The 27,213-nt window shown below is 44.6% G+C and overlaps 1 protein-coding gene across 1 annotated transcript in view; it reads right to left on the reverse strand.

Moving 5' to 3' along the window:
* LOC129813525 (MAGUK p55 subfamily member 7-like) overlaps positions 1-27,213 on the reverse strand; it is a 47,274-nt gene that overhangs the window by 12,659 nt on the left and 7,402 nt on the right. Inside the window, exons 5-12 of the mRNA XM_055865814.1 lie at positions 22,284-22,418; positions 18,520-18,601; positions 18,083-18,168; positions 16,574-16,654; positions 15,986-16,182; positions 15,410-15,474; positions 12,800-12,844; positions 10,095-10,265 (exon numbers count right to left, since the gene is read on the reverse strand). Coding sequence (XP_055721789.1) covers positions 10,095-10,265; positions 12,800-12,844; positions 15,410-15,474; positions 15,986-16,182; positions 16,574-16,654; positions 18,083-18,168; positions 18,520-18,601; positions 22,284-22,418 — 862 coding nt within the window. The remainder of the gene's footprint in view (positions 1-10,094; positions 10,266-12,799; positions 12,845-15,409; positions 15,475-15,985; positions 16,183-16,573; positions 16,655-18,082; positions 18,169-18,519; positions 18,602-22,283; positions 22,419-27,213) is intronic.

A 27,213-nucleotide genomic window follows, 5' to 3' on the forward strand; every position in this document is an offset into this window, starting at 1 on the left:
GAAGTAGCTAGCAAGCTATCCAACCTTAGCCAGTTAGCTTGGGTAACTGCTGCTGTTAGGTCAGAACGCTCGGATCAACTCTACTCCTTGGTCAGAGCATTCACTGTGCGCTCTGAACGCTCCAAGAGTGTTACGTCTACTCCTGCTCCTCCCCTCCGGCGTTCAACGTCACCAGTATACTAACCACCGGTCTTGGGATCCATCATTACGCACACCTGGCAATCAATCATTATGCACACCTGCATGTCATCCATTACCTCACTTATTAACTCCCCTATATCTGGCACTCCCTTAGGTTCTTTCCCCAGTCAGTATTGTTCCTGTGCTTATGTGTAGACGATACTGTTATGTTGTCTCATTCCATGTTTGTTGTTTTATTAAACGTTGCACCTGCTTCTCGACTCTCAGCGTCTCCGTTACAGAATACTGACTCCAACAATGGAAGCAGCAGGAAAACAGAATATCTCCCAGATGGTCGACGAGCAGGGATACCTTCTAAGTCAACACCATGACCAGCTGGCACAACTGGGGACGGCTATGGAAGAGGTTCTTCGCAGTGTGCAATGTCTCAAACATACCCGGGTGGCGTTTCCGTTATTAGCGGAGGATACTCTACACCCAGTCGAACCAGCACAACAGCCCATTCAGCAACCCACTCAGGTCAGCAATGCCTGTTTGTCTCTCCCGGATAAATATGACGGCACCCCATCTAAATGCTGTGGCTTCCTACTTCAGTGCTCCCTCTTCTTTACGCAACAGATGGGAGCTCCCACCATGAGAGGTCCAATTGGAATGGGCCACGGCCGTCTGGGAGAGAGGAGAGGAGGAGCTAGATTCATATGAGGGGTTCATGGCTCTGTTCAAATGCATCTTCGATCATCCCCCAGAGGACGGCTGGGGGATGATCGAGGTCCAGACGGAACTGGCCAGTCAAGATGACAACCTCTCCTTGGATGCACGCATTGTGATGGCCATCCATCTGGATAACCTATTTCGGGAGCGTCGGTACTCTCATCGCGTCTCTCCCTCCCTCAGTGAACACTCTGGATCTGAACCCATGGAGGTATGGATCACACGCCTCCCCGCGGTGGAGCAACGCAGATGGAGTCAGCTGGGGCTCTGTCTGTATTGTGGTCAAGGAGGGCACCAGCTCCAGTGATGTACGGCACTGTCTAATCCAGGATCTACAAGAGCAAAGGGATGTTCACGTGATCTTCCACCTCCTGGGACAGGAGTGAGTATTCCATCTTCATCACTTTCTGCTGAACACTTTTTGATGTCCATCAGACTAGTTGACTGTTCCTCATGTACTGTGTCTACAGCGTTACTGGATTCCGGTGCCGCAGGGAACTTTATTGACCAGACCCTTGCCTCCTCTCTTAACATCATCTCATACCCGCTCTCCTTTCCCGGTTCAAGCCCTCGATAGTCGGCCACTAGGATTCAGAACCATCACACACATCACCCAACCACTAACCCTGACCGTGGAGTCCATTCATCAGGAGAGCATCCCTTTCTTCATCACCAGTGCACCAGTTCACAAGATCATCCTCGGCCTCCCTTGGCTTCCACGCCTAACCCCACCACCTCATGGTCGAGAATGAGATTTACAGACTGGTCATCCGAATGCCAGAGTACCTGCTTCCCCATCCCATCCCATCGGTTGAGAGTCACGTGGTTGCCCTTCACCCCAACATCCCGGAGGCATACCAAGAACTGCGAGAGGTATTCTCCAAGACCCACGCCACCTGTCTTACTCATCATCACCCTTGGGAGTGTGCCATCGACTTACTGGGTCTTGCGCTTCCGCGCAGACGCATCTACCCTCTGCTGGTGGCTGAGACCCAGGCCATGGAGGATTAGAGAAGAGAAGCTCCAACAAGGTTTCATCCGCACTTCCACTTCTCCTGCATCGACTTGTTTCTTCTTCGTAGCCAAGAAGAATGGAGGGTTACGTCCATGTATTGATTACAGAGGACTCAACGAAATCACCACGAAGTACCGTTACCCTCTCACGAACAGCTACGACGGGCCCGGTTCTTTAGCAAACTGGACCTGTGGAGTGCATACAATATCATCCGCATCCGGGAGGGGGATGAGTGGAAAACTGCATTTAGCATGATGTCTGGCCACTACGAGTACTTGGTGATGCCATTTGGCATAGCCAATGCTCAATCAGTGTTCCAGGCATTCATTAATGAGGTGTTCAGGGACATGCTCGGACACCAGGTGGTCATCTATATCAATGACATCCTGGTCTACTCGGCTACCCTGGATGATCACATCACTCACGTTTGAGCAGTCCTGGAACGCCTCCTGTCTAACCACCTGTTCATCAAGGCTGAAAATAGCCAATTTCATCAGAAGGCTGTCTCCTTCTTAAGCTACCGAATCAGCCCACAGGAAGTGACGATGGACGGCAAGAAGGTAGATGCGGTCAGGTCATGGCCAGTCCCAACCACCATAAAGGGGTTACAATGGTTTTTGGGGTTTGCCAACTTCTACTGCCATTTCATCAGGAACTTCAGCTCCGTCGCCGCCCCTCTCACCTCTCTCCTCAAGGGTGGTCCCCGTAGGTTGGTGTGGAGCCCAACAGCCGACAAGGCCTTCCATCTACTCAAGGGACGTTTCACCTCCACCCCTTTGCTCAAACACCCAGATCCCACGATATCCTTTGTGGTGGAGGTGAATGCTCCAGAGGTGGTACTGATCTCCTTTAGACAGTTCTGTCTAAACGACAGTGTAATCTACGGTAATTGTATCCGTGTGCATATTACTCAAAGAAACTTTCCCTTGCAGAGAGGAATTACGACGTCGGTCATCGAGAGCTCCTGGTGGTGAAGTTGTCATTAGAGGAGTGAAGACACTGGCTGGAGGGCGCCAAGGAACCATTTGTCATCCTCACCAACCATCGGAAACTGGAGTACATACGGACAGCGAGGAGGCTGAATCTGCACCAAGCAAGGTGGGCCCTTTCCTTCACAAGTTTCGACTTCACACTGACCTATCGCCCAGGTTTTTAAAAAACATGAAGGCCCTGTACCGTCTCTATGATTCGAGAGAGGGTCCTGTCCAGAATACACCTATAATCCCATCCTCCCGAGTTGTAGCTCCTATGGTCTGGGACGTAGATGTGGACATTCACCAGGCTCTGGAGATGGAGCCCACACCCACTAACTGTCTTCCCGAAAGCATCTACGTTCCCACGGGGATAAGGGATCGGCTGCTTACCTGGGCACACACAGCGGTCGTCGCTGGACATCCAGCTATTTCTCGCACTAACCAATCCATCTCTTAGAGGTACTGGTAGTCCACCTTGGCGCAGGACGTCACTCACTACGTCAAGTCCTGTTCCGTATGTGCCCAAACTAAATAACCCCGGAACGCTCCAGCAGGGAAACTCCTTCCCCTTCCTGTGCCTCAGCGTCCCTGGTCCCATCTATCCATTGACTTTGGTACTGATCTCCTCTCTGACAGTTTCACCATCATTTTGGTGGTTGTGGATAGATTTTCAAAATCCTGTCGTTTAATCCCTCTTTCTGGTCTCCCTACTGCTCTCCAGGTCGCTGGGGCACTATTCCAGCATTATGGCCTTCCGGAGGACATCGTCTCCGACCGTGGCCCCCAATTCACATCACGGGTCTGAAGAGCCTTTATGGAGAAGCTCGGTGTCACAGTTAGCCTCACTTCCGGGTATAGCCTCAGTCCAACAGGCAGGTGGAGAGGAGGAACCAGGAGCTGGGGAGGTTCCTGAGGAGTCATTGTCAGTACCGGTAGGGAGCGTGGGCTCGATTCTTTCCATGGGCGGGGGAGTATGCCCAGAACTCGCTACGTCACTCCTCTACTGGGTTAACCCAGAACACACTGGAAGAGGGTCTTCAGCCAATCCTGGCTCCGTGGACCCCGGGCCAGACCGTGTGGTTCAGGCATGCAGAAGAAGTGTGGAGTGACGCTCACGTGCGACTCCAGTGTGCCATCCACCATCAAAAGGAGCAGGCAGACCGCCACTGCTGTGCGACCCCCGTGTACCACCCTGGGGATCATGTCTGGCTCTCTACCAGGAACCTCCCACCCCGCCTGCCCTGCAAGAAGCTGAGCCCCCGGTTTGTGGGGCCATTCAAGGTTTTCAGATTCAGAAAACTTTAATGTCCTCAAAGAGGCAATTCATCTTGCAGCAGTCATAAAACATATAACATGTAAAAATATAAAATAAATAGCAAAGGATATTTACAAACAAATAGGCAGGGTAAGTGCAATTTCATAGTGCAAGTGCTAAGTGCAATTAATCCAACATTTGTTAAGTTGCAGAATTGCATTCGGAATAACAGAGAACTTGGCCCTATTTTTTTTTACCTTAGGTAGTCTGTACCTGCATCCAGAGGGAAGGAGATGGAATTCAGGGTGGAGTGGATGGGAAGAGTCAACCTCTATTTTATTGGCTCTGCCCAGGTAGAGAGTTGACCGTTCTTGCTGTTGCTGCCCCATGATTTTTCCACAAGTCCTGACTATCTTTCCCAACCAATATTTCTGTGCAAACTTGATATTCCCAAACCAGCAGGTCAAGCAGTAGGACAGATTGCTCTGATTTATGAAAGAGAACCATGACGGTTAGATCAATGTTAAAAAAGTGCAGTTTCTTTTAAGGAAATACAGTCTCTGTTGGCCTTTCTTAAAAATAGCGTCAGTACACTGATCCCAGGACAGCTTGTTGTCAATGTCTATCCCAAGGTATTTGTACTCCTCCACTATTTCAATGGGCTCACCTTTTACCAGTGATGGTTTATTAACTTTCAAAGAAGAATTACTTTCCCATTGTTCCTCAACTCTAGTGTATGATATACCATTTTCTAGCTCTGAATCTCTACTTTTATCCAATTTAAAAAACGGCATTTCAAATTTTGCTACATTAGACCGAATAGAGCCGGTCGGTCACTGAAATCGGTCTTATGTAGCAATTACATTTTTATTTATTTTTTTACAATGGATAAAAGTAGACTCAGAGCTACAAAATGGTATATCATACACTACAGTTGAACAATGGGAAAGTAACTTTGCTTTGAAAGTTGGTAGACTTTAAGAAAATGGCCTTTGAATATTTTGGTACTACTACTGGAGTCCTTTGTCTACACCCATTCTGCATCGTTCACACCATCTTAAGCTTTAACCCCACTCATCCCTTTAAGGGTTGATCCGAATGTACTAACAGCAGTCAAGCACCCAAGCTAACTTGCTAGCTACTTCCAGACATCTAAGTGAGAGAGAACAGCTCACTGAACATTACTCGTCCTAGCAGAGCTGGTTAGGCTTTTATGTTATCCAGAGCGTTGGTGGCTGCAACTGTGCTGTCAGATTGTCCGTTCGTAAATTCACTGGACGCTCTGGCCGATGAGTAGGGTTGATCCGAATGTTCTGACCTCACAATGGCAGTCAAGCACCCAACTTAACTGGCTAACACTGGCTTGCTTGCTAGCTAACTCCCCACTCGGATCATTTTACTCACCCTAGCAGAGCTGGTTAGGCTGTTTTCATGTTATCCAGAGCGTTGGTTAGTAGAACTGTGCTGCTGGCAACAATTGAACATTTACTGACACTTGCCATATTCAACGGGTGTTGGGCGTTCGTAAATTCAGTTGTTCTGCGCTCTCTTGCACACTCAGACGAGAGTCATCTGAAATTGGAGTAGATGGCCAGACTGAATTTACGAACGCACCCAAAATGGTTACTTGCATAGTGGTGTCTTTTGTTAAGACATGTAGCTAGCTAGCTAGCTAGCTAAACAATGAAGCATAATCCCAACTCATGACGTTACTACCCTGCATGAATATGCGGGTAGCTAAACAACCAGGTGCAATGTTAGCTAACTAACATTAGGCTATAGCTAGCTAAGCAAATGGCTCTGAGATATGTTTAATAAGGTCATTTATGTAATGTTAGCTAGCGAGCCAGCCAGCTACTGTTAGCTAGCTAGGAAGACAATGAAGCATAATCACAACTCATGATGTTACTACACTGCATGTAGCTAACCAACCAGGTTCAATGTTATCTAGCTAACATTAGGCTATAGCTAGCTAAGCAAATGGCTCTGAGATACGAATAATAAGGTCATACACGTAATGTTAGCTAGCAAGCCATAATCACAACTCATGACATTACTACCCTGCATGAATCTGGAGGTAGTTAACCAACCAGGTTCAATGTTAGCTAGCTAACATTAGGCTATAGCTAGCCAAGCAAATGGCTCTTTCTGTCAAAATTAGAAACGTGTAATATCTGAAAATATAGGTAGCTAGACTATTTTACCCGTATACATCATTCATGGTTGGACACGTCTCCTGTCGGATGCCATGGTTACCCTCAGTTTGAAGATGTAATCCGGAGACAGGTGTTTTCTCCATCTCCTTAGCTATCATACTCGAATTCTACTGATTTCAAAACTCAGTCCTCCAGAAAGTGGAGAGCAACACTTAAGTTTTAATACACAATACAATAAAAAAGCAGCGTTAGACAGGATTACCTAGACATACTGACCAGCTCAAATAGACAGAAGCATGCTACAGTGGCAAGAAAAAGTATGTGAACCCTTTGGAATTACCTGGATTTCTGCATAAATTGGTCATAAAATTTGATCTGATATTTAAGTCATAACAATAGACAAACAGTGTGCTTAAACTAATAACACACTAATTATTGTATTTTACTTGTCTATATTGGATATATAATTTAAATATTCACGGGCATGTCAGTTCTCACCAAACTATCTCCAATATTGCGACCACGTTTATAGACCACCAGTGGGGGTTCCTTGAAGGGGTGTGCCATTTTTTGGTCCGATTGCAGAATTTGCCAGTGCTTTTTCAGGATTGCTTTCATTTTCTCCGAACCCTTGGTGTACTTAATGCAAAAGACGATTGCGTTGTTTTTCTTCTTTGGTTGAGTTTTTAGTAATTCCTCTTGGTTTTTGAGATATTTTCATCATGGCAGCATCAAGACTTTTGTCCTTGTAGCCTCTCATTTTGAATTTCTGTCATTTTTTTCGCATTGTTGTCAAAATCTGACTGGTAACTGCATAACCGGCTATATGGTCGACCATTCTTAAAGGAATGCATACTATCCGCACATAGCAAGGTATTGCGATCTGTGGGCTTTGTGTATAAGTCTGTGTGTAATGCGCCATTCCTCTTTGATAATCCATAAGTCCAGGTAGTTTATTTATCTCTCATCAGTCTGCATGGTGAATTTGAGGTATTCAGAGCTCTCGTTTAGTAGAGTTTGGAATTCATTTAGTTCCTGCTGACTTCCTTCTCAGAGCACAAAGACATCCTCTATGTATCTCTTCCATAGGAGGATTTTAGAAAGTAAGGGGTGTGTCTCTGTTTAAAAAGGAATGCTTCTTCAAATTGTCCCACATACAGGTTTGCATAGTTGGGGGGGAAAAGGGGAGCCCACGGCTACACCCCGAATTTGAAGGAAAAAGTCTAACTCAAAGACTAAGTAGCTATGGGATAATATTAGTTCAGTAAGTTGTAAGATGCAATCATTGGATGGAGCAAGGGTAGAGTCTCTCTGCTGAAGGAAGTGTTGTAGCGCCTGCAAACCTCCAGTGTGTGGGATGTTAGTGTACATGCTCTCCACATCAAAAGTGGCCAGCAGAGTGCCCTCTGGTATCCTTCCTAAGCCCTTTATCAATGAGATCAATTGAAAAATTATTTTTACAGCTTATTAGCGTAGACCTAATATGTTCCCCCTGTTGATGATGCTCATTATATATTAAGGTTGAACCAAAAGATTACATGTAACAAAAATGAAATAAGAAATGATTATGTGAAATTGAATGAAACAAGAATGTATGTTGATGCTAATATGATGTACAATATTCCATTATGTTTTTATATGATAACAATAGCGTAATATATTTCATATGCCATATACTATTTTTTAACAGTTTCACTAATTCATTTTAATTAACTTAATCATTATGACACACCCCTCACTACTGTCATTGGTTACACTATTTGCACTGTGTGTCTACATAACCTGGTTCAAGTATTCATGACATTACTCGGAGGAAGGCACAGCGATGCCGAAACGTTGGTAAATACTTATTAAATAGCTGGGAGATTATATGTGGAGTGTGCGACTTTATTTTGATAGTTAATTCGCCGTTAGTCAGCATCTCCACACAAACTATTATTCAGGGTGTGCGCCAGCTCATGTTTTTTTTATCCAGTATTTATTATTAGAAATATATAATTTGTTTGCGGAGGAGACAAACTCAGTATACTTCAAAATTACTACAACCAAATCGAAACAATGTAGAAATTATAATGGACCTACATTCATAGTTTCTTGACTATGTTCTGCTCGCTTATAATCACCGAAATGAAAGCTAGAAACAGCCAGGAAGCATAATGTCACGTTCCTGACCTGTTTTTCCTTTTTCTTGTATTTATTTAGTTGGTCAGGGCGTGAGTTGGGGTGGGTTGTCGATGTGTTATTTTCTGTGTTCGGCCGGGTATGATTCTCAGTCAGAGACAGCTGTCAATCGTTGTCCCTGATTGAGAATCATACTTAGGCAGCCTGGGATTCACGTGTGTTTTGTGGGTGTTTGTTCCTGTGTCAGGTTTTGTGCCACACAGGACTGTTTCGGTTTTGTCACGTTTGTTGGTTGTTTTGTATTTTGAAGTGTTTTGTTGACTTTCAGTAAATAATGAACACTAACCACTCTGCGTTTTGGTCCTCTCCTTCTGTCAGCGAGGACAGTCGTTACACATAAACAAAATGCCAAAACTTATGGATAGAGGACTATTTTTTCGTAACAAATTTTCAGTGCAGCCCTCCGGACCTCGTTGAAGAGCGAATGTGGCTCTCAGGGAAAAATGAGTTTGACACCCATGCTTTAGGCATATAACGATTTTGGAGTGAGTATGTTACAATTTCATTCCAATTCCACTGTAACCGCCCATGCCGTTTGATGCCTGCTATACCATAGCTGCTTTTTTTAGCAACGTTTGTGTATTTACTCTAGCGTTGCTCCCTATTGGGTTAAATACAAAATGTCCATGGGAAGCCAAAAGTTCAATAAAATTCAATTTTAACTTACTGTGCCAGTGGGCAGGAAGGTTGGTGCTTAAAACGGCGGAAATTTGAGTCAAAATATCTAAAGGAACATATTATTAAAACAGACTTTTCAAAACGTGGTCCTCTCTGCTTACCTCATGTTAAATTTAAAATCCTGCAGGTGTGCCATATGTGCACAAAAAAATGAATAACTTGGAGGGGACTTTTATTTTGACATGAGGTAAGCAAAGAGGAAGTTGGTCTACAACAAACCCACCTTTGGAAATAAGACTGACCTTTAGATATTTTGTCTCAAATTCGCCCTGTTTTAAGAACAACCGTCCTGCCCACCGGCACAGTAAGTTGACATTTAATTTAACTTCTGGCTTACCCGGACTGTTCAGTTTTTTTCAACCCAATAGGGAGCAACACTACTGTATTTTTATTTTGACCTTTTTTTTAAACTAGGTAAGTCAGTTAAGAACAAATTCTTATTTACAATGACGGCCTACACCAGCCAAACTTGGACGACGCTGGGGCAATTTTGCACCGCCCTATGGGACTCCCAATCATGGCCGGTTGTGATACAGCCTGGATTCGAACTGCTTAGACCGCTGTGCCACTCGCCGTTGCTAAAAGCAGCCAGGAAAGTTCACATTTGGAAAGTTTTCAGACCCCTTGACTTTCTCCACATTTTGGTATATTAAGCCTTATTCTAAAGTGGATTAAATAATTTTTTTCCCGTATCAATTGAAGGTTTCTAAAAACCTGTTTTGTTTTTTCATTATGGGGTATTGTGTGTAGATTGATGAGGAACACATTTTAGAATAAGGCTGTAACGTAACAAAATGTGGAAAAACAGAAGGGGTCTGAAAACTTTCTGAATGCACTGTATACCCAAGCATGAACAAGCTTTATATGGCTGTGTTGGTCTTCATATGGCTGTGTTTGTCTTCATATGGCTGTGGTGGTCTTTAGATGGCTGTACTGGTCTTTAGATGGCTGTATTTCTTGGTATATGCTTATCTCCTACTCACCAACCAGCAGGACCAGCCGACGTCCCTCTTTGGGGTCCCTGCAGTACGGGGCCACCTCCAGGTAGGTGGGTGTCTGTGTGGCTCCTCCCATCTCCTGGCTCTTCCTTTTAGACTCAACACTCCCACTCCTACCGCCCCTCCTGCCCAGCCGGAAACTCCTTCTCAGACCAGCTGCAGGGATAGAGATACCTGTCACACACCTGTCACTGTGTGCATGTGTGTGGGTGTGTGGGTGTGTGTGAATGTGTGTGTGAATGTTATGTCTTTACTATTATTCTACAATGTAGAAAATAGTAAATCAAAATAAAAACCCTTGAATGAGTAGGTTTGTCCAAACTTTTGACTGGTACTGTACATGTCATACATGAATCCTACTGCATATAGTCACCATATTTAATGTAAGATGAGCAGACTGGTGGATGTCTGCAATTACACAAACAGGGAGCAAAATAAAAGCGGCTCTCGAGTGCTGGGTATGATGACATACAGCAATGAGAAGGAAGAACTGCAGACAGGCAAATGTGTATGAGATTTAAAAGAGCATCACACAGAACTGTCACCAGTCTCACCACCAAACCTGTTGACAAGCACTGTCGACCATCTCAACTCCACCACTCTGAGGAGACTAAGGAGAGGACAACATACGATTGAATGTTCTTTCATGCATTCGCTTGAATGAAAACAGAGCCTATGCCATGTGTATGTGGTCTGGCCCGGATTAGCCTGTCCTCCATGGTGTAACTGCCTGCTATAGATGTGGGTCTTACATTGCTTTGACATCAGTTGCAGTTTAAATCAGTAAGCAGAACAGGATTTTGGGCCTGTTTTCCTTGTTGCATGCTACAATTACTGTCATTTTGTCTGTGTTGACTTCACTTTTAAAGAATGAGTTTACCTGACTTTATCAATCAGCACAGTTGGAAGAGGGTGGCAGAGATCGAATTAAACCAATATCAGATTTGATTACAGTGACAACAGGATATTCATGTAGTTTAAGGAAATAGGATATTGAGCATGCTGAAAACAATCTCACAAGACGCTGTCACCAAGAGTCAGTCTGAAATTATCGACAGAATCTAAAATAGGAAAAATAATTATGTGTTTCTCTTCTAGCTGCCATGCCAAACACCCTCCATATAGTACTGTACTGTTCTGAACATACTAAAACCTATGCAGTCAGTGTGTGTATTATTTTGCTTCACTTTCAAATTCAAACTTCCTCCTACAGCACTAAACTACTATGAAGTGCACACTACATCCTCCTTCACTCTGAAGTTTACCTATGTTCCTTTCCCCCTAAATAATCTAGAGTACTTCAGTGCACTTCACATGTAGTGCACATGCATGTGATACCACACCAGGTGGTCCTCTCCAGTATCTCCTCTTCCAAATTCTGCAGTTTTCGACTCTCTCTCTCCCTCTCTCTAACCGCACCTGCTGTCTCGACCTCTGAATGCTATGAAAAGCCAACTGACATTTACTGAGGTACTGACCTGCTGCACCCTCTACAACCACTGTGATTATTATTTGACCCTGCTGGTCATCTATGAACATTTGAACATCTTGAAGAATAATCTTAAATGGCCACGTACTCTTATAATCTCCACCCGGCACAGCCAGAAGAGGACAGGCCACCCCTCAGAGCCTGGTTCCTCTCTAGGTTTCTTCCTAGGTTCCTGCCTTTCTAGGGAGTTTTTCCTAGCCACCGTGATTCTACATCTGCATTGCTTGCTGTTTGGGGTTTTAGGCTGGGTTTCTTATAGCACTTTGTGACATCTGCTGATATAAAAAGGGCTTTATAAATACATTTGATTGATAGCGTGCTGTCAGTCGTGTGGCATCCATTAAACAATCAATAGCACTTTGGAGCTGAGACTCAGAGAAAGTACAGAGCGCTACCACATCCTGTTCTGGAATCTGGACAGACACTACCCATGCGCAGTACAAAGATATGACATGCTGTAACTTCAGTAGCCAATAATAAACAACACCTGACACTTAACTCAGTCACAACTAAAGCAGGAGTGCAAAATGATACACGAGGATTCCATTGACATCAAATTTGCAGGTATCTATTCAAATATGCAGGTTTCTATTCAAATATGTGGGTATCTATTCTTATCATGATTTTGCTGCTTGAAACCTAATAATGCACTGGTGACCATGAACAAGGATCAGGCAGCTACCCTATGTTTCTATTATTCTGTCTGGGAAATGCATTTTAAGTTTCGATAAAGCAAAACACACACACACACACACACACATTCTCTCTCTCTCACACACACAAACGCACTGACACACACACTATTGCTAAACCGACATCAAACACATCCAAGGGATCTGAAGAAATGGGGAAAATGATCTGGCTGTTTAAAACTCATTATCTTTCCTTGGCTTCCCCTATATCTCTGGGGAGTACATACGGATTGAATAATCTGGTTTGTAAATAGAGCTTCTTTTCAAACCAGAAACAGACTGGCCATATGGCAGTTCGGGATAATGCCAGATGGGCTGGTCCATCTTTAACCTAATGGGTCTGTCTAGAAATGGGCAGGTATGTTAGAAATGCCCGGGTCGATTTTTGGTTCTAGTCCGTCTCAAGTTCAACCCCTGCTTGGTTTTTCATTCCGTGTCTGGATCTTATTGGTAAGTAAGGAGGTGATACATTTTCCTCATCCCTATCCCTGGAAAAGGTAACATCTCACCGATGTGGATTCCAGTAATAGCTCCATAGTCTGCATCCTCCACCACTGTAGAGAGAGAGCAGAACACTGGAGAGAGGGAGGGAACAGAACATCATTTTAATTCCTAATCAAATCAGTACAGTACATTACTTTTTTTATATTATTACTTTGAACACAGGGGGTAATTTTTTTTTTTTTACATTGTTCGATAGAACAATAAAGCAAAAGAAGACCAACAATGACAAGCAAGCAGTACCTTCCTCCTTTTCTGAGAAGCATGGATACAAAACAAGAATAGTGAATCATGGGGACAGTAGTTAGTTATGTCTCTACACTTATAAAACAGTGGTTCATAAATAGGCCCATAAAGCAGGGGTTGGCATCAGGCAGTCTGCAGGCCAAAATCAGCCCACGAGTGATTTTTTGGGGGGCGCGAAAGTTTTTAGTAACAAAAAATAAGAATACAAATGTTTTGGGTAAAAAAAGACTGTAAAATCACCAGGAATTCAGCTAAAAATGTGTTTAATTTAGGAAATCTATTCCCAAGTATTCCCACAAAATAAAAAAAGAGATATGTGATCGTGTCTCAATCAAGCTATAAAATTGTTGTTATTTTCAAATACAATCTCATTTGGGCTTAGTTATGTTCAATTTGCAGTATCGAAATTATAATATTTATTTTCCCGGCCCCCAAACATTCGCTCAGGTATTTAGAACCATTTAATGTGTCTGAAGGTACAAACTCTGCCTACTCGGCATGCCCGGAGAGCAAATCAAGTGCACCTATAGACCTACCACTAACCAATCGGATTGCTTAGATCAGTGTCAAAATAAATTGATAATGTGATTTAAAAACGTCTTAAACCTTGACTAGAGACAGACTATTAAGGAATACAGCAAAAAGCTGCTGTTTTTGAGAGTGAGTTCATGTTTAAGTTTTATTCAGCACTGTCAACACTTTTTATTCAACACTTTTATAAGCCATGAAATGTGCTCCTACACTTATGCTGCATCCAGCATTGCAGCCTCAATGAATGAGCAGCAAAGTGTATCGATAGGCTTGCATTATTATTATTAGCGACTATGTGTTTTTAATATCAAGTGATATTTTACTTTCTCTGGTCAAAGAAGTAACATACATTTGTGCAAGCGCCCGCATGCTTCCCATCCGAAACAGTTCGGAATAGTTAATGAAAACTATATTGTGATGACATTTTGTCACGTGTTTGTTCGTTTTGGTCTTTGGCAAGGGATTTTTTTGGTTGTTCGTGCGCTCAAAATATTTTCTCAGGGCAAGCCGAAGTTCGGGGGCTGAAGTCTACGCCCCTTCGTCGGTCATTGGTAAGGATTCTTCAATTAAGTATTTGTTGTCATTCAACGATAGACGACTTGTTTCCATACACATTTTCTCACTTGAGAAATACTGCACCAAACATATTAGTTAGATGCAAAATTGTGTGACTAAGATCTCCTTAACAAAAATGTCAATTTATAATTTGTGTGTTATCTTAGAATAATTCTGACTACTTTGAGGAAGTGTATACTGGCTATGGCATCTCAAGATGGACAAACAGTACTATTGACACTTAAAAGAGCTTCACAGCTTCACTTTCACTTGCTCTGCAAGGGCCGCGGCTTTTGTGGAGCGATGGGTAACGACGCTTCGTGGGTGTCAGTTGTTGATGTGTGCAGAGGTTCGCGCCCGTGTCGGGGCGAGGGGACGTACTAAAGTTATACTGTTACATATGCAAGCACATTTGTTCGGTTCGCCTAGCCGCCTTCACCCTCTGATGCTCGCTCTCCCTCCGCTGAGACTGGCAATCAGATGCAGGCACAATCAGTCCAGTAAAATAAAGAAAGCACATAATTTATATTTATGCTCACTCAGCTTTGCCTCACAAGTAACACAACAAATGATGATCTATCTATTACCGGTGTGATCATATACCTCAAGTTTTGAAATATAATTTTTAAATGGTATAAGAAGAACAACATTGGCAGGGCAATTCAAGCATATCCAATATGCAGTGATCATGTACTGGGCATATAGCCTACTACAAATGTCATTGCTACAGAACAGTTTTTAAGTCATGTTAAAACAAATCTGAGCAGATCTCAGCCTTCATTTTGACTCAGAAGTGATCTCGGCTCAGAAAAGTTGGGGACCACTGCCCTAGATGAACTATTCAAGACCCATCAGTTGCTACCATTTGGGAAACACTGACATAGTACATAGTGCTTGAGTATGTTAACTGATTAACTGAGCTACTCCTTGTGAAAATTTGATAAGTAATATGGTATTGCAGTATAGTATTTCAAACCCAGACCTGGACCTTTATCCAAACAGAATAGAACATTGGTTGTAAGTGCTGAGAATCCTCTTATGGGTAAAAAATAAAAGCTATGTCTTCAAACAGGTTTTAACAGGATTCCTAGGACCTTTTCTGAGATGCTTTATGGATTGACCTTGGTGCGGTCCTAAGGGATTCCCTTCCACATGTGGCATTGCCCTGACGTGTGACTTTCACCTTGACCTTCAGGTATGACCTTAGACCTTCAGCCTTTGTCCTGGGAGAGTGTTAAATGACTGTTTATTCCCTGCAGGTGGGGGTTTATTGGAGAGATCATCACCTGTCACTTTTTTGGGGACTCTCTGAGGTTTAAATAAGGCTTTGGGCCGCTGGAGAGCGACTCTCCTAAAGGAAAGAAAAAGAGAACAGTTATGCCATTGTATAGAGTACCATTTACCTGAGTGAACAATTTTGGTGCCATAATGGATCAGACTAGGGATAATGTTCCTCAAACCTCAATTTGTCTAGTTTCAATTTATCAAAGGGTTCAAACTCCAGGTTGACCCCCCTTCAACACAGATTTTTATTTCATTTTACTGTTGTTAAAACCTTTCTGGAGCATCCTGCTTGACTGAAAACATTCACATTTTAAAGACCATAGAAACCGGGGACTTTACTGTGTTCTCATCTTCTAATTGAACATTCGTGTACTGTTCTCGTGTTTGAGATGTCATCTCAAAGTGATATAGACGTACAATAGCGGTTTGTATTGCTGTCAAATAACTTTTCTCGAGTTCAGAAAATGGTTAAGATTGGAGTTAAGAAAACTACACAACCAGTCAAACTAACACAAACGCTGATGTGAGGGTAGTTATGAATGGCTGTGCATAGATTGACCATGGACATGGAGGCCCACCTCTCCTGAAGTTGCCTGGAGGGGATGAGTCCTGCTCGGGAGTTGCTGTCACCATGACGACAGGCTTGCCACCAGGTGTCGTCCTCCTGGTTAACGATCTGAAGGATGTCCCCCCTCTTGAAGCCCAGCCCTGCCTGTCTGCAGGGGATGGCAGGGTCCTCCTCAGGATTGTAGTCAAAGAGCGACCGCACAAATAACTGAGAACCACAACAAAAAACACAAGAGCTTTACTTCATAATTTTTTTTTACCAGATACGTGCAATGAAATATGTTAATTTACATAGTCAGCAATAACAGTACGGCGCCCCTGGATCAAATTAGGGTTAGGTGCTTTGATCAAGGGCACATCGGCAGATTTTTCATCTTGTCTCGGGCTCAGGTATTGGAACCAGCAACGTTCAGTTACTGGCCCAATGCTCTAATTGCTAGGCTACCTGCCACCAATGATTCAACAATAGCGTCTTGAACATCCTAGGAGAAAGTGCTGTGAAGGTGGTATATGGTTGTCATGTTGCTGTCTCATACTCTGATACTGTTATTTGTCTGAAATGCCAAAGAACCAATAGAAGCAGAGCACGATAGCTTTACCATAGTCTCATTGGCTGACAGCTCTTCCTTGATGCCAGATACCGGTATCACTTTAAACGTCACCTCTCCCTGCGATTGAGCCTGGGACAAAAATAATCACAGAATGTAGACTTGACTGACACACAGACAGGTACACATTAGACCACACAAACACATCAGTGATGTGTGATGCAAGCAAATACATACAATGATCCAAGCTTACAAGCAGCTAGCCTCTTAAATGTAAAGTCCAAAAACAGTGCATTTATCACATGCAGACACTTTGGAGAGGTTGAAAGGACACTTGAATGTACCCTATAGACCCCATAACACCACCACAATGTTTGAGTGAGGTTGATATGGTAGAAATTGTGTTTTTATACTGAACAAATAGCATTTAGGGATTGTAAATGTGTAATAGCACTGGAATTAATAACACTGACACCACTTAAACATCTGCCCGTTTCTAGTTGTTAGGTCTATCAATCCCAGTTTTTTCTGATATTGTTCACATGTTGTGGAAGCCATCTGATGTGTTTCCAGCTCTGGGCATCAATAATTCATTTATAGGTTGTCAATGAAAGATTACTTTAAAACATTTAAAAAAAGGATTGTTTTGTGTGTGCTTGAGCTTGTGTATTCTGAACTATGTAACTCTTATCTATCTTCTGATCATTTCCTCATAATCTCCCAGATGTCTTCTTTCCAAATATACCAAGTTTGGGCATGTCAGAATCATGTATTTACACACGAATAGCAGTTACTTTTGGGTATGTCTATTTAGGCGGAAATCAAAATGTTGACATTACATCTAAGCTAGACACTAGCCTCACTTGGTGTTAGGAATTTTATGAATAATGACTAAACAATGTCTACATTTAGATAAAACTATAATTAATTGATCTCTACCCTGTATTATTTAATCTGATTAATAATGTTAATTCATAAGGAAGGGATTATGTAGCATGAACAAGGAGTAATTAAAACATAATAAACACCATTCCAACTTAGTTAAAGAGGTATGTGCTGTGGGTTATTAAGTAAGCAAAAAGGAACGTTAACCTATGGTTGAACCGACTCAACTTAGACCTGGGATGTTTAGATAAGGCAGCGAGTGACTCCTTAGGTCTTCCATTATCTTGAGCTGTCTGCTAAAGTGGTAATAAATGATGGTGAAACTTCAGGAGTTAATCTAGTTATATTGTGTGTCATGTGTGTGCGCTGGGGAGTTGGACTGAACTTTTGAACCTGTTTTGTCTTGGTCGAGAGGAGGAGCTTCATTTTGTGACCAACGATGTCATATTTTGTATATAAACTGTTGTTCGTGATTCAATGGGAGCGTGCTCCGAGAATAAATACTATTATCTAATTTTAATAAGACTGGTCCCTGTCTATTTTATACAAATAAGAATCTTACAAATTCTTATAAACAGACAGAGTGATGTTAATTAATGAACACATATAGGAATTATGAAATTCCTGTGACACTTGGCCAGACTTACAGACTTGAAACAGACCGCACACTCACACCATAATAGGAATGATTTCCTCCGGTGTCTTATCCTCCATTTGGACTCCATTGACTTCCCTTAGCTCATCGCCCTCATGAATCAGACCTGCAAAATATCTTTGATTAAAGAGCACTAATTTCTCTGTAACGTTTTATAAATGTATGATTACACTGCTATTACATTGCATATATGTAAACGACATCACTCTGCTTGCTTAGTGAGTACCATTTCCTCCTGTTTCGGCCCATACCTGGCAAGAACTCGGGACCTCTGCCTTGCAAGCACACGTGACCACCCTCCTGAAGTGTCTTACCAATTGGTGCCACTCAAAAAGCTAGCTATTTGCTGGCGCAAGTGGGGACACTTCAGGCTGGGGAGTAAGCTTCACACATCCCAATGTAATATATTATCGATACAATTTCATTGTTCATCAATTCACTTTTTAATTATTTTTACCACTTCTGTCTGCAGCACCCCCTCTCATGATCCTTGCTACAACTATAGCTCCAGTGGATTCATCTCTCTTTATGGTGGCCCCCTGAAAGAGAGTGAGAGAGAGAAGACAGCTGGATAAGGTGAATGCACCAATTTGTAAGTCGCTCTGGATAAGAGCGTCTGCTAAATGACTTAAATGTAAATGTAATAAACAAAGGGAGCATGAAGAAAAAAAAGGAGGGATGAGAAAGTGAGTGAGGGCCACAACGATAGACGGAATGGTACAACAAGTTCTTCATTGACGTTAATAACAGAGAAGACAATCATGTCTGCTCAACGTTTGCTGCTCCCAATAAGCAATCTTCGAATAAAGCCATGACCATTGATGCTGTTACCCCAGGCCTTAAATGTCACTTATTGCCACCTCAATTTTAGAGACAGAACCACTTTGGGAGTGTGTGATGGACACAATCACATAGCTGGAGAGGTTATCACACCTTTTTTATTTTTTACCAGATGTTATCAATGGGGGGGGGGGGGACGGACACATTGGAAACACAATATCTCATGCCATTACCAACAATCAGGTCACGTCGGGGTGGAGAACTTTGCATTACGGTTCAGAAAAATGGTGGCACATTGCATCAATAAAACAGATCCAGAAACTTCCATACGTGTAAGTTTGGTAATAATTATCAGTCTGCATAACGGTATGTTTTCTATTATTGGCCGGAAATACCATCCAACCGCGATTGTTCACACACACAGAGAGAGAGACCCACACACAACAATGCTCAAACTCTGCAATGTGTCACTGTAGATAGACTACAATAAATTGACAATAGGAATGTTCTTAAAAGCTATTTTCTATGGCTTTAACCCTCAGCACATGTCCCATATTGTTGCAGCATGAGCCAACCTGGCCTCAGGGCAATTCGTATGATTTGGTTGGCTTATTTTACCCCTTTTATATGTAGACAAAACCTGCAATCTTTACCATACAAACTTCTCTATACCGCCTTTTCTTTATATCTGAAAGGTGTAGGGGGTAAAAATCGCGGTACAGTAAAACACGCCAAGGGACGTAGACATGATTGCAGTATTTTCTTAAAAGCGATAATCGAGAAGTAGCATTGGCACACACTAGGCTCTTATGTGCTGGGACTCTGACGTCCTGACGCACAATGATCACTTGGGTGTACCATGGCAGGCAACATAGCCCCAGTGATGTACTGGGCCGTACGCACTACCCTCTGTAGTGCCTTGCGGTCAGAGGCCGAGCAATTGCCGTACCAGGCAGTGATGCAACGAGTCAGGATGCTCTCGATGTTGCAGCTGTAGAACCTTTTGAGGATCTCAGGACCCATGCCAAATCTTTTTAGTTTCCAGAGAGGGAATAGGCTTTGTCGTGCCCTCTTCACGACTGTCTTCGTGTGTTTGGACCATTCTAGTTTGTTGTTGATGTGGACACCAAGGAACTTGAAGCTCTCAACCTGCTCCACTACAGCCCCGTTGATGAGAATGGGGGTGTGCTCCGTCCTCCTTTTCCTCTAGTCCACAATCATCTCCTTAGTCTTGGTTATGTTGAGGGATAGGTTGTTATTCTGGCACCACCCGGCCAGGTCTCTGACCTCCTCCCTATAGGCTGTTTCATCGTTGTCGGTGATCAGGCCTACCACTGTGTCGTCTGCAAACTTAATGATGGTGTTGGAGTCGTGCCTGACCATGCAGTCGTGGGTGAACAGGGAGTACAGGAGGGGACTGAGCACGCACCCTTGGGGAGCTCCCGTGTTGAGGATCAGCGTGGCAGATGTGTTGTTACCTACCCTCACCACCTGGGGGCGGCCTGTCAGGAAGTCCAGGATCCAATTGCAGAGGGAGGTGTTTAGTCCCAGGATCCTTAGCTTATTGATGAGCTTGAACGCTGAGCTGTTGTCAATGAATAGCATTCTCACATAAGTGTTCCTTTTGTTCAGGTGGGAAAGGGCAGTGTGGAGTGCAATTGAGATTGCATCATCTGTGGATCTGTTTGGTTGGTATGCAAATTGGAGTGGGTCTAGGGTTTCTGGGATAATGGTGTTGATGTGAGCCATTACCAACCTTTCAAAGCACTTCATGGCTACGGACGTGAGTGCTACGGGTCTGTAGTCATTTAGGCAGGTTGCCTTTGTGTTCATGGGCACAGGGATTATAGTGGTCTGCTTGAAACATGTTGGTATTACAGACTTAAATCAGGGACATGTTGAAAATGTTGACACCTGCCAGTTGGTCAGCACATGCCTGGAGCACACGTCCTGGTAATCCGTCTAGCCCCGCAGCCTTGTGTATGTTGACCTGTTTAAAAGTCTTACTCAGGTCGGCTACGGAGAGCGTGATCACACAGTCATCCAGGACAGCTGATGCTCTCATGCATGCCTCAGTGTTGCTTACCTCGAAGCGAGCATAAAAGTGGTTTAGCTCGTCTGGTAGGCTTGTGTCACTGGGCAGCTCGCGGCTGTGCTTCCCTTTGTATTCTGTAATAGTTTGCAAGCCCTGCCACATAAGACGAGCGTCGGAGCCGGTGTAGTATGATTCAATCTTAGCCATGTATTGACGCTTTGCCTGTTTGATGGTTCGTCGGATGGCATAGCAGGATTTCTTGTAAGCTTCCGGGTTAGAGTCCCGCACCTTGAAAGCGGCAGCTCTACCCTTTAGCTCAGTGTGAATGTTGCCTGTAATCCATGGCTTCTGGTTGGGGTATGTACGTACAGTCACTGTGGGAACAACGTCCTTGATGCACTTATCGATAAAGCCAGTGACGGATGTGGTGTACTCCTCAATGTCATCGGTAGAATCCCGGAACATGTTCCAGTCTGTGATAGCAAAACAGTCCTGTAGTTTAACATCTGCTTCATCTGACCAATGTTTTATAGACCGAGTCACTGGTGTTTCCTGCTTTAATTTTTGCTTGTAAGCAGGAATCAGGAGGATAGAGTTGTGTTCAGATTTACCAAATGGAGGGCGAGGGAGAGCTTTGTACGCGTCTCTGTGTGTGGAGTACAGGTGATCTAGAATTTTTCCCCCTCTGGTTGCACATTTAACATATTGATAGAAATTTGGTAGAACTGATTTAAGTTTCCCTGCATTAAAGTCTCCGGCCACTAGGAGAGCTGCCTCTGGGTGAGCGGTTTCCTGTTTGCTTATTTCCTTATACAGCTGACTGAGTGCGGTCTTAGTGCCAGCATCTGTCTGTGGTGGTAAATAAACAGCCACGAAAAGTATAGCTGAAAACTCTCTTGGTAAGTAGTGTGGCCTGCAATTTATCACAATATACTCTACTTCAGGCAAGCAAAATCTAGAGACTTCCTTAGATTTTGTGGACCAGCTGTTGTTTACAAATATGCACAGACCTCCCCCCCTCGTCTTACCGGAGTGTGCTGTTCCATCTTGCCGGTGCAGCATATATCCCGCTAGCTGTTAGCATTTGTGGCTAATGTATCGAGAATTCACGTATCGGTTAGGAGAATAAGGAAGGTTAGAAAACGGTAAGGTCAAATCATACAGTTGTCCCCGACAAGATTCAAACATACAAACTTTGGGTTGCCAGACAGTCACATTATACTCCCACCCATCATCCCCGACCAACATCCTTTTATTTAATTTGTAACGTAACAAAAATGTAATACATCATACTAAATGGAGGTGCACAAATATCCTACATATGGCACTGATTTCAGGCTGCATGAGCACAATCCTAACTAGAGATCTCAATTAAGGATTCATCCCTACGACCATGATCCACTCACCAGTGGCTCCTGGCTTTTGAACAGGCTTATAATCTTCACAGAGTCCTCATCCTCTTCTTCGATGTTATCAGGTAGGGGTGGCAGCTCGGGGTCATAACCTTTCTGTGCTACTATGTCGTGAACAGAGAGAAGGCCCTGGACAGAGGACGTTAGAAAACAGCGAGAGTAGCTTTTCATATACAGCGACGTCTGAATTTATTGACACCCTTGATGAAGATGAGCAAAAACAACTGTATAAAATAAAGAAGTCAAATATTGAGCTATAATGTATGTTAAAAATGTTATACTAATACAGTTGCTCAGATAAATAGATTTAGTTTAACAAGTAATATTTGTATTTCTCAAAAATGTAGGGGTCAAAATGATTGACACCCTCGTTTTCAAAACCTCACCATGCGACGGTTAACGGCACTGAGCCTTTTTCTATAATGCATTTTTATTTCGAAGTCAAACCCACCACTGGTGTGCATGGCCGAAGAGCTCTATTTTCACGTCATCTGACCAAAGCACCGGTTGGGCGCCGAAGACGTGGATGTCGATTAAAGCAGCCCTCTGCACCGCTCTGATTCAGAAGGGGTTGGGTTAAATGCGGAACACACATTTCAGTTGAACAACTGACTAGGTATCCCTCTTTACCTTTCCCTTTATAATCCAATTATAAGCCATTTAGCAAACGTCAGGCGTTTACATTTGTTGGATGACGTGAAAATAGAGCTATTTAGTCACACCAGTGGTGGGTTTTGTGTGGAAATGAGAATGCACGAGCAGAAAAGAACCCCATACCTACTGTAAAATATGGTGATGGATCTGTGATGTTATTGGGCTATTTCACTTCCACTGTTCCTGGGGCCCTTGTTGAGGTCAACGGCATGAACTATACATAGTACCAAGATATTTTTAGCCAAAAATCTGGTTGCTTCTGCCAGACGGCTGAAACTTGGCCGCAAGTGAATCTTCCAGTAAGACAATAACCCTAAGCACACGTGAATTATTTATTTTCTACTTATCATTTTTGCTCATCTTTATCAAGGGTGTCAATCATTTTGCACCCTGTGTCTATTAGTGACGGTCGGTCCAGGTAGGAAGAAGAGAATACACATACAGTATCTATCTATCCCTCTGTCGGTCTCTTTGTGATACGTCTGTCCATAGTGATGAGAATAAAAAGGCCAATACAATACTGATCAGTTCATAACAGGTTTAAAAAACTTAAAAAAACATCCAGTAACGTTAACAGTAACACGCATACGTGTGTGCCACCAAGTGAGAGCCAGGAACAAACAGGTCGTTAAAGCTATCCAAATAAATCTGCAGTGAAGTCCTGGGTTGTCCCAAATGACAGCTTTTGCCCTATATAGTGCACTACTTTTGATCAGGGCCCATAGGGAGTAGGGTGCTATTTGGGACGCATTCCTGGGCTGCCAACAATCCCTCGTTAATAAACGAGCTCCACTGCAGCCCTGGAAAACCAGGTACTCTGTGTGTCTGCTTTTTAATTCGACTGAACGGTTCCAGAATATTAGTGCTTCTGAGATGCTGTCAATAGGATTGAATAGAAACACATGCATTAAAAGGGCAAAATGGGATTCAAACAGGTTGTTATTTTTCAATAATCAATTGGTGTAAATAATTAACTTAAGTCCAAAAATTGCTGCACCAAACCTAGATTGGCCCTTTATTCGCTCAGTTTCTTTCTCTGCCCGATGCAGACTGGCTGCAGTTGTAATGACAATAATGAACATGATTGGTTATGTTACCTTTGCTGCTAATGATGCTAATTTGAAGATGCTAATAGCTTTGTGTAAAGGGAAGATGAAGGGAGGGGGAAACAAAACTACATTTCACACCTGGATACATTTTTCGCCAACTACATGGGCCGTGTTAGTAGTAATTATAGGCTATACTGAAACAGCACCTGTTGATTAGTCAGCAGAGGTTGTGTGTGTGTGTGGGTGGGTGTGTGCGTCCATGTTTGTGTTTACATGCATGCAATAACATTGGCAGGAGGAACAGATTACTTTAAGGCCAGGCACCACAGACTAAAATTACATTTTTGCATCTACTTATTCTTTGTATTTTGGTCCATTAAAATTTGTATTTTCAAAAAGTAATTTTTGGGGGATAAATGTATACTTTCGTTAGTTTATCATATTACATCAAAATGTTGTAACGGCTGTCGCTCTCCTCATCCTCGGAAGAGGTGAGGAGAGAAGGATCTTCTGACCAAAATGCAGCTTGTGGGAAATAAGCCATCTTTATTAAAAATACGATGGCCACACGAAAACGAAACAAAACACTTTCAAACTACAAAACAAGAAAACGACGTTGACGAAACCTGAACATAAACTTACATAACTAAACATAAACTTACGTACAGGAAACAGACGACATCGAAACGAAACGAAACAAACAAACGCTACAGTCCAGTGTGGCACGAACATACATACTGACACAGGAGACAATCACCCACAACGAACACTGTGACAACGCCTACCTAAATATGACTCTTAATTAGAGGAACGCCAAACACCTGCCTCTAATTAAGAGCCATACCAGGTAACCCAAAACCAACACAGAAACAGAAAACATAGAATGCCCACCCAACCTCACGTCCTGACCAACTAACACACATAACAACTAACATAAATAGGTCAGGAACGTGACATTACCCCCCCCACAAGGTGCGAACTCCGGACGCACCAGCACAAAGTCTAGGGGAGGGTCTGGGTGGGCATCTAACCACGGTGGTGGCTCAGGCTCCGGGCGCGGTTCCCACCCAACCATAATCCATCCTAACTTCCTCCCTCCAAGAATGTCCACCCTCTTTTTTCCCCCACAAAATCCTCTTAATAATATACCTAATAAGGACAACACCGGGACAGAGAGATAAATCAAGACAGAGGGATAGATAAGAATATAGAGGTAGATAAAGATAGAGAGGGAGATCAGGATAGAGGGGCAACTCCGGACTGAAAGGCAGCTCCGGACAGAGAGACAGCTCTGGACTGATGGGCAGTTCTGGGTATCTAGCCTTTTTAGGCTGAAGGGCAGCTCATGGCTGACTGACGAATCTCGACGCTCATGGCTGGCTGACGGCTCTCGACGCTCATGGCAGGCTGACGGCTCTCGACGCTCATGGCAGGCTGACGGCTCTCGACGCTCATGGCAGGCTGACGGCTCTCGACGCTCATGGCAGGCTGACGGCTCTCGACGCTCATGGCAGGCTGACGGCTCTCGACGCTCATGGCAGGCTGACGGCTCTCGACGCTCATGGCAGGCTGACGGCTCTCGACGCTCATGGCAGGCTGACGGCTCTCGACGCTCATGGCGCTCTGACGGCTCTGGCTGCTCATGGCGCTCTGACGGCTCTGGCTGCTCATGGCGCTCTGACGGCTCTGGCTGCTCATGGCGCTCTGACGGCTCTGGCTGCTCATGGCGCTCTGACGGCTCTGGCTGCTCATGGCGCTCTGACGGCTCTGGCTGCTCATGGCTCTCTGGCGGCTCTGGCAGATCCTGTCTGGTTGGCGGCTCTGGCAGATCCTGTCTGGTTGGCGGCTCTGGCAGATCCTGTCTGGTTGGCGGCTCTGGCAGATCCTGTCTGGTTGGCGGCTCTGGCAGATCCTGTCTGGCTGACGGCTCTAGCGGCTCCTGTCTGGCTGACGGCTCTAGCGGCTCCTGTCTGGCTGACGGCTCTGTAGGCTCATGGCAGACGGGCGGCTTTGCAGGCTCATGGCAGACGGGCGGCTTTGCAGGCTCCTGGCAGACGGATGGCTCAGACGGCGCTGGGGAGACGGATGGCTCAGACGGCGCTGGGGAGACGGATGGCTCAGATGGCGCTGGGGAGACGGATGGCTCAGATGGCGCTGGGGAGACGGATGGCTCAGATGGCGCTGGGGAGACGGATGGCTCTGGCCGGATACGGTGCACTGTAGACCTGGTGCGTGGTGCCGGAACTGGAGGCACCGGGCTAAGGATAAGCACCTTCCTACTAGTGCGGGGAGCAGGGACAGGGCACACTGTACTCTCAAAGCCTACTCTATCCCTGATGCGAGGTACCGGCACTGGTGACGCCGGGCTGAGGACAAGCACATCAGGATTAGTAGGGGGAGAAGATACAGTTTGTACAGGGCTCTGGAGACGCACTGGTAGCTTAGTGCGTGGGGCCGGAAATGGAGGCACCGGGCTAGATACACGCACTACAGGGAGAGTGCGTGGAGGAGGAACAGGGCTCATGATACGCACTGGTAGCCTAGTGCGTAGTGTAGACACTGTAGGTACTAGGCTGGGGCGGGGAGGTGGTGCCGGAAATACCGGACCGTGGAGACGTACTGGCACTCTTGAGCATTGAGCCTGCCCAACCTTACCTGGTTGAATGCTCCCGGTTGCCCGGCCAGTGCGGGGAGGTGGAATAACCCGCACCGGCCTATGTAGGCGAACCGGGGAAACCATGCGTAAGGCAGGTGCCATGTATGCCGGCCCGAGGAGACGCACTGGAGACCAGACGCGTTGAGCCGGCCTCATGACACCTGGCTCAATACCCAATCTAGCCCTCCCAGTGCGGGGAGGTGGAATAACCCGCACTGGGCTATGCACTCGTACAGGAGACACCGTGCGCTCTACTGCGTAACACGGCGCCTGCCCGTACTCCCGCTCTCCACGGTAAGCCTGGGAAGTGGGCGCAGGTCTCCTACCTGCCCTTGGCCCACTACCTCCTAGCCCCCCCCCAAGAAATTTTGGGGAATTACTAACGGGCTTTTTTGGCTTCCGTGCCAGACGCGTTCCCTCATAGCTCCGGTTCCTCTCCCCGGTAGCCTCTGCTCTCCTCAGTGCCTCCACCTGTTCCCATGGGAGGCGATCCCTCCCAGCCAGGATCTCCTCCCAAGTGTAGCAACCCTTTCCGTCCAAAACATCGTCCCATGTCCATTGCTCC

Source organism: Salvelinus fontinalis, chromosome 17 (assembly GCF_029448725.1).
Source record: "Salvelinus fontinalis isolate EN_2023a chromosome 17, ASM2944872v1, whole genome shotgun sequence".
Lineage (NCBI taxonomy): Eukaryota > Metazoa > Chordata > Actinopteri > Salmoniformes > Salmonidae > Salvelinus > Salvelinus fontinalis.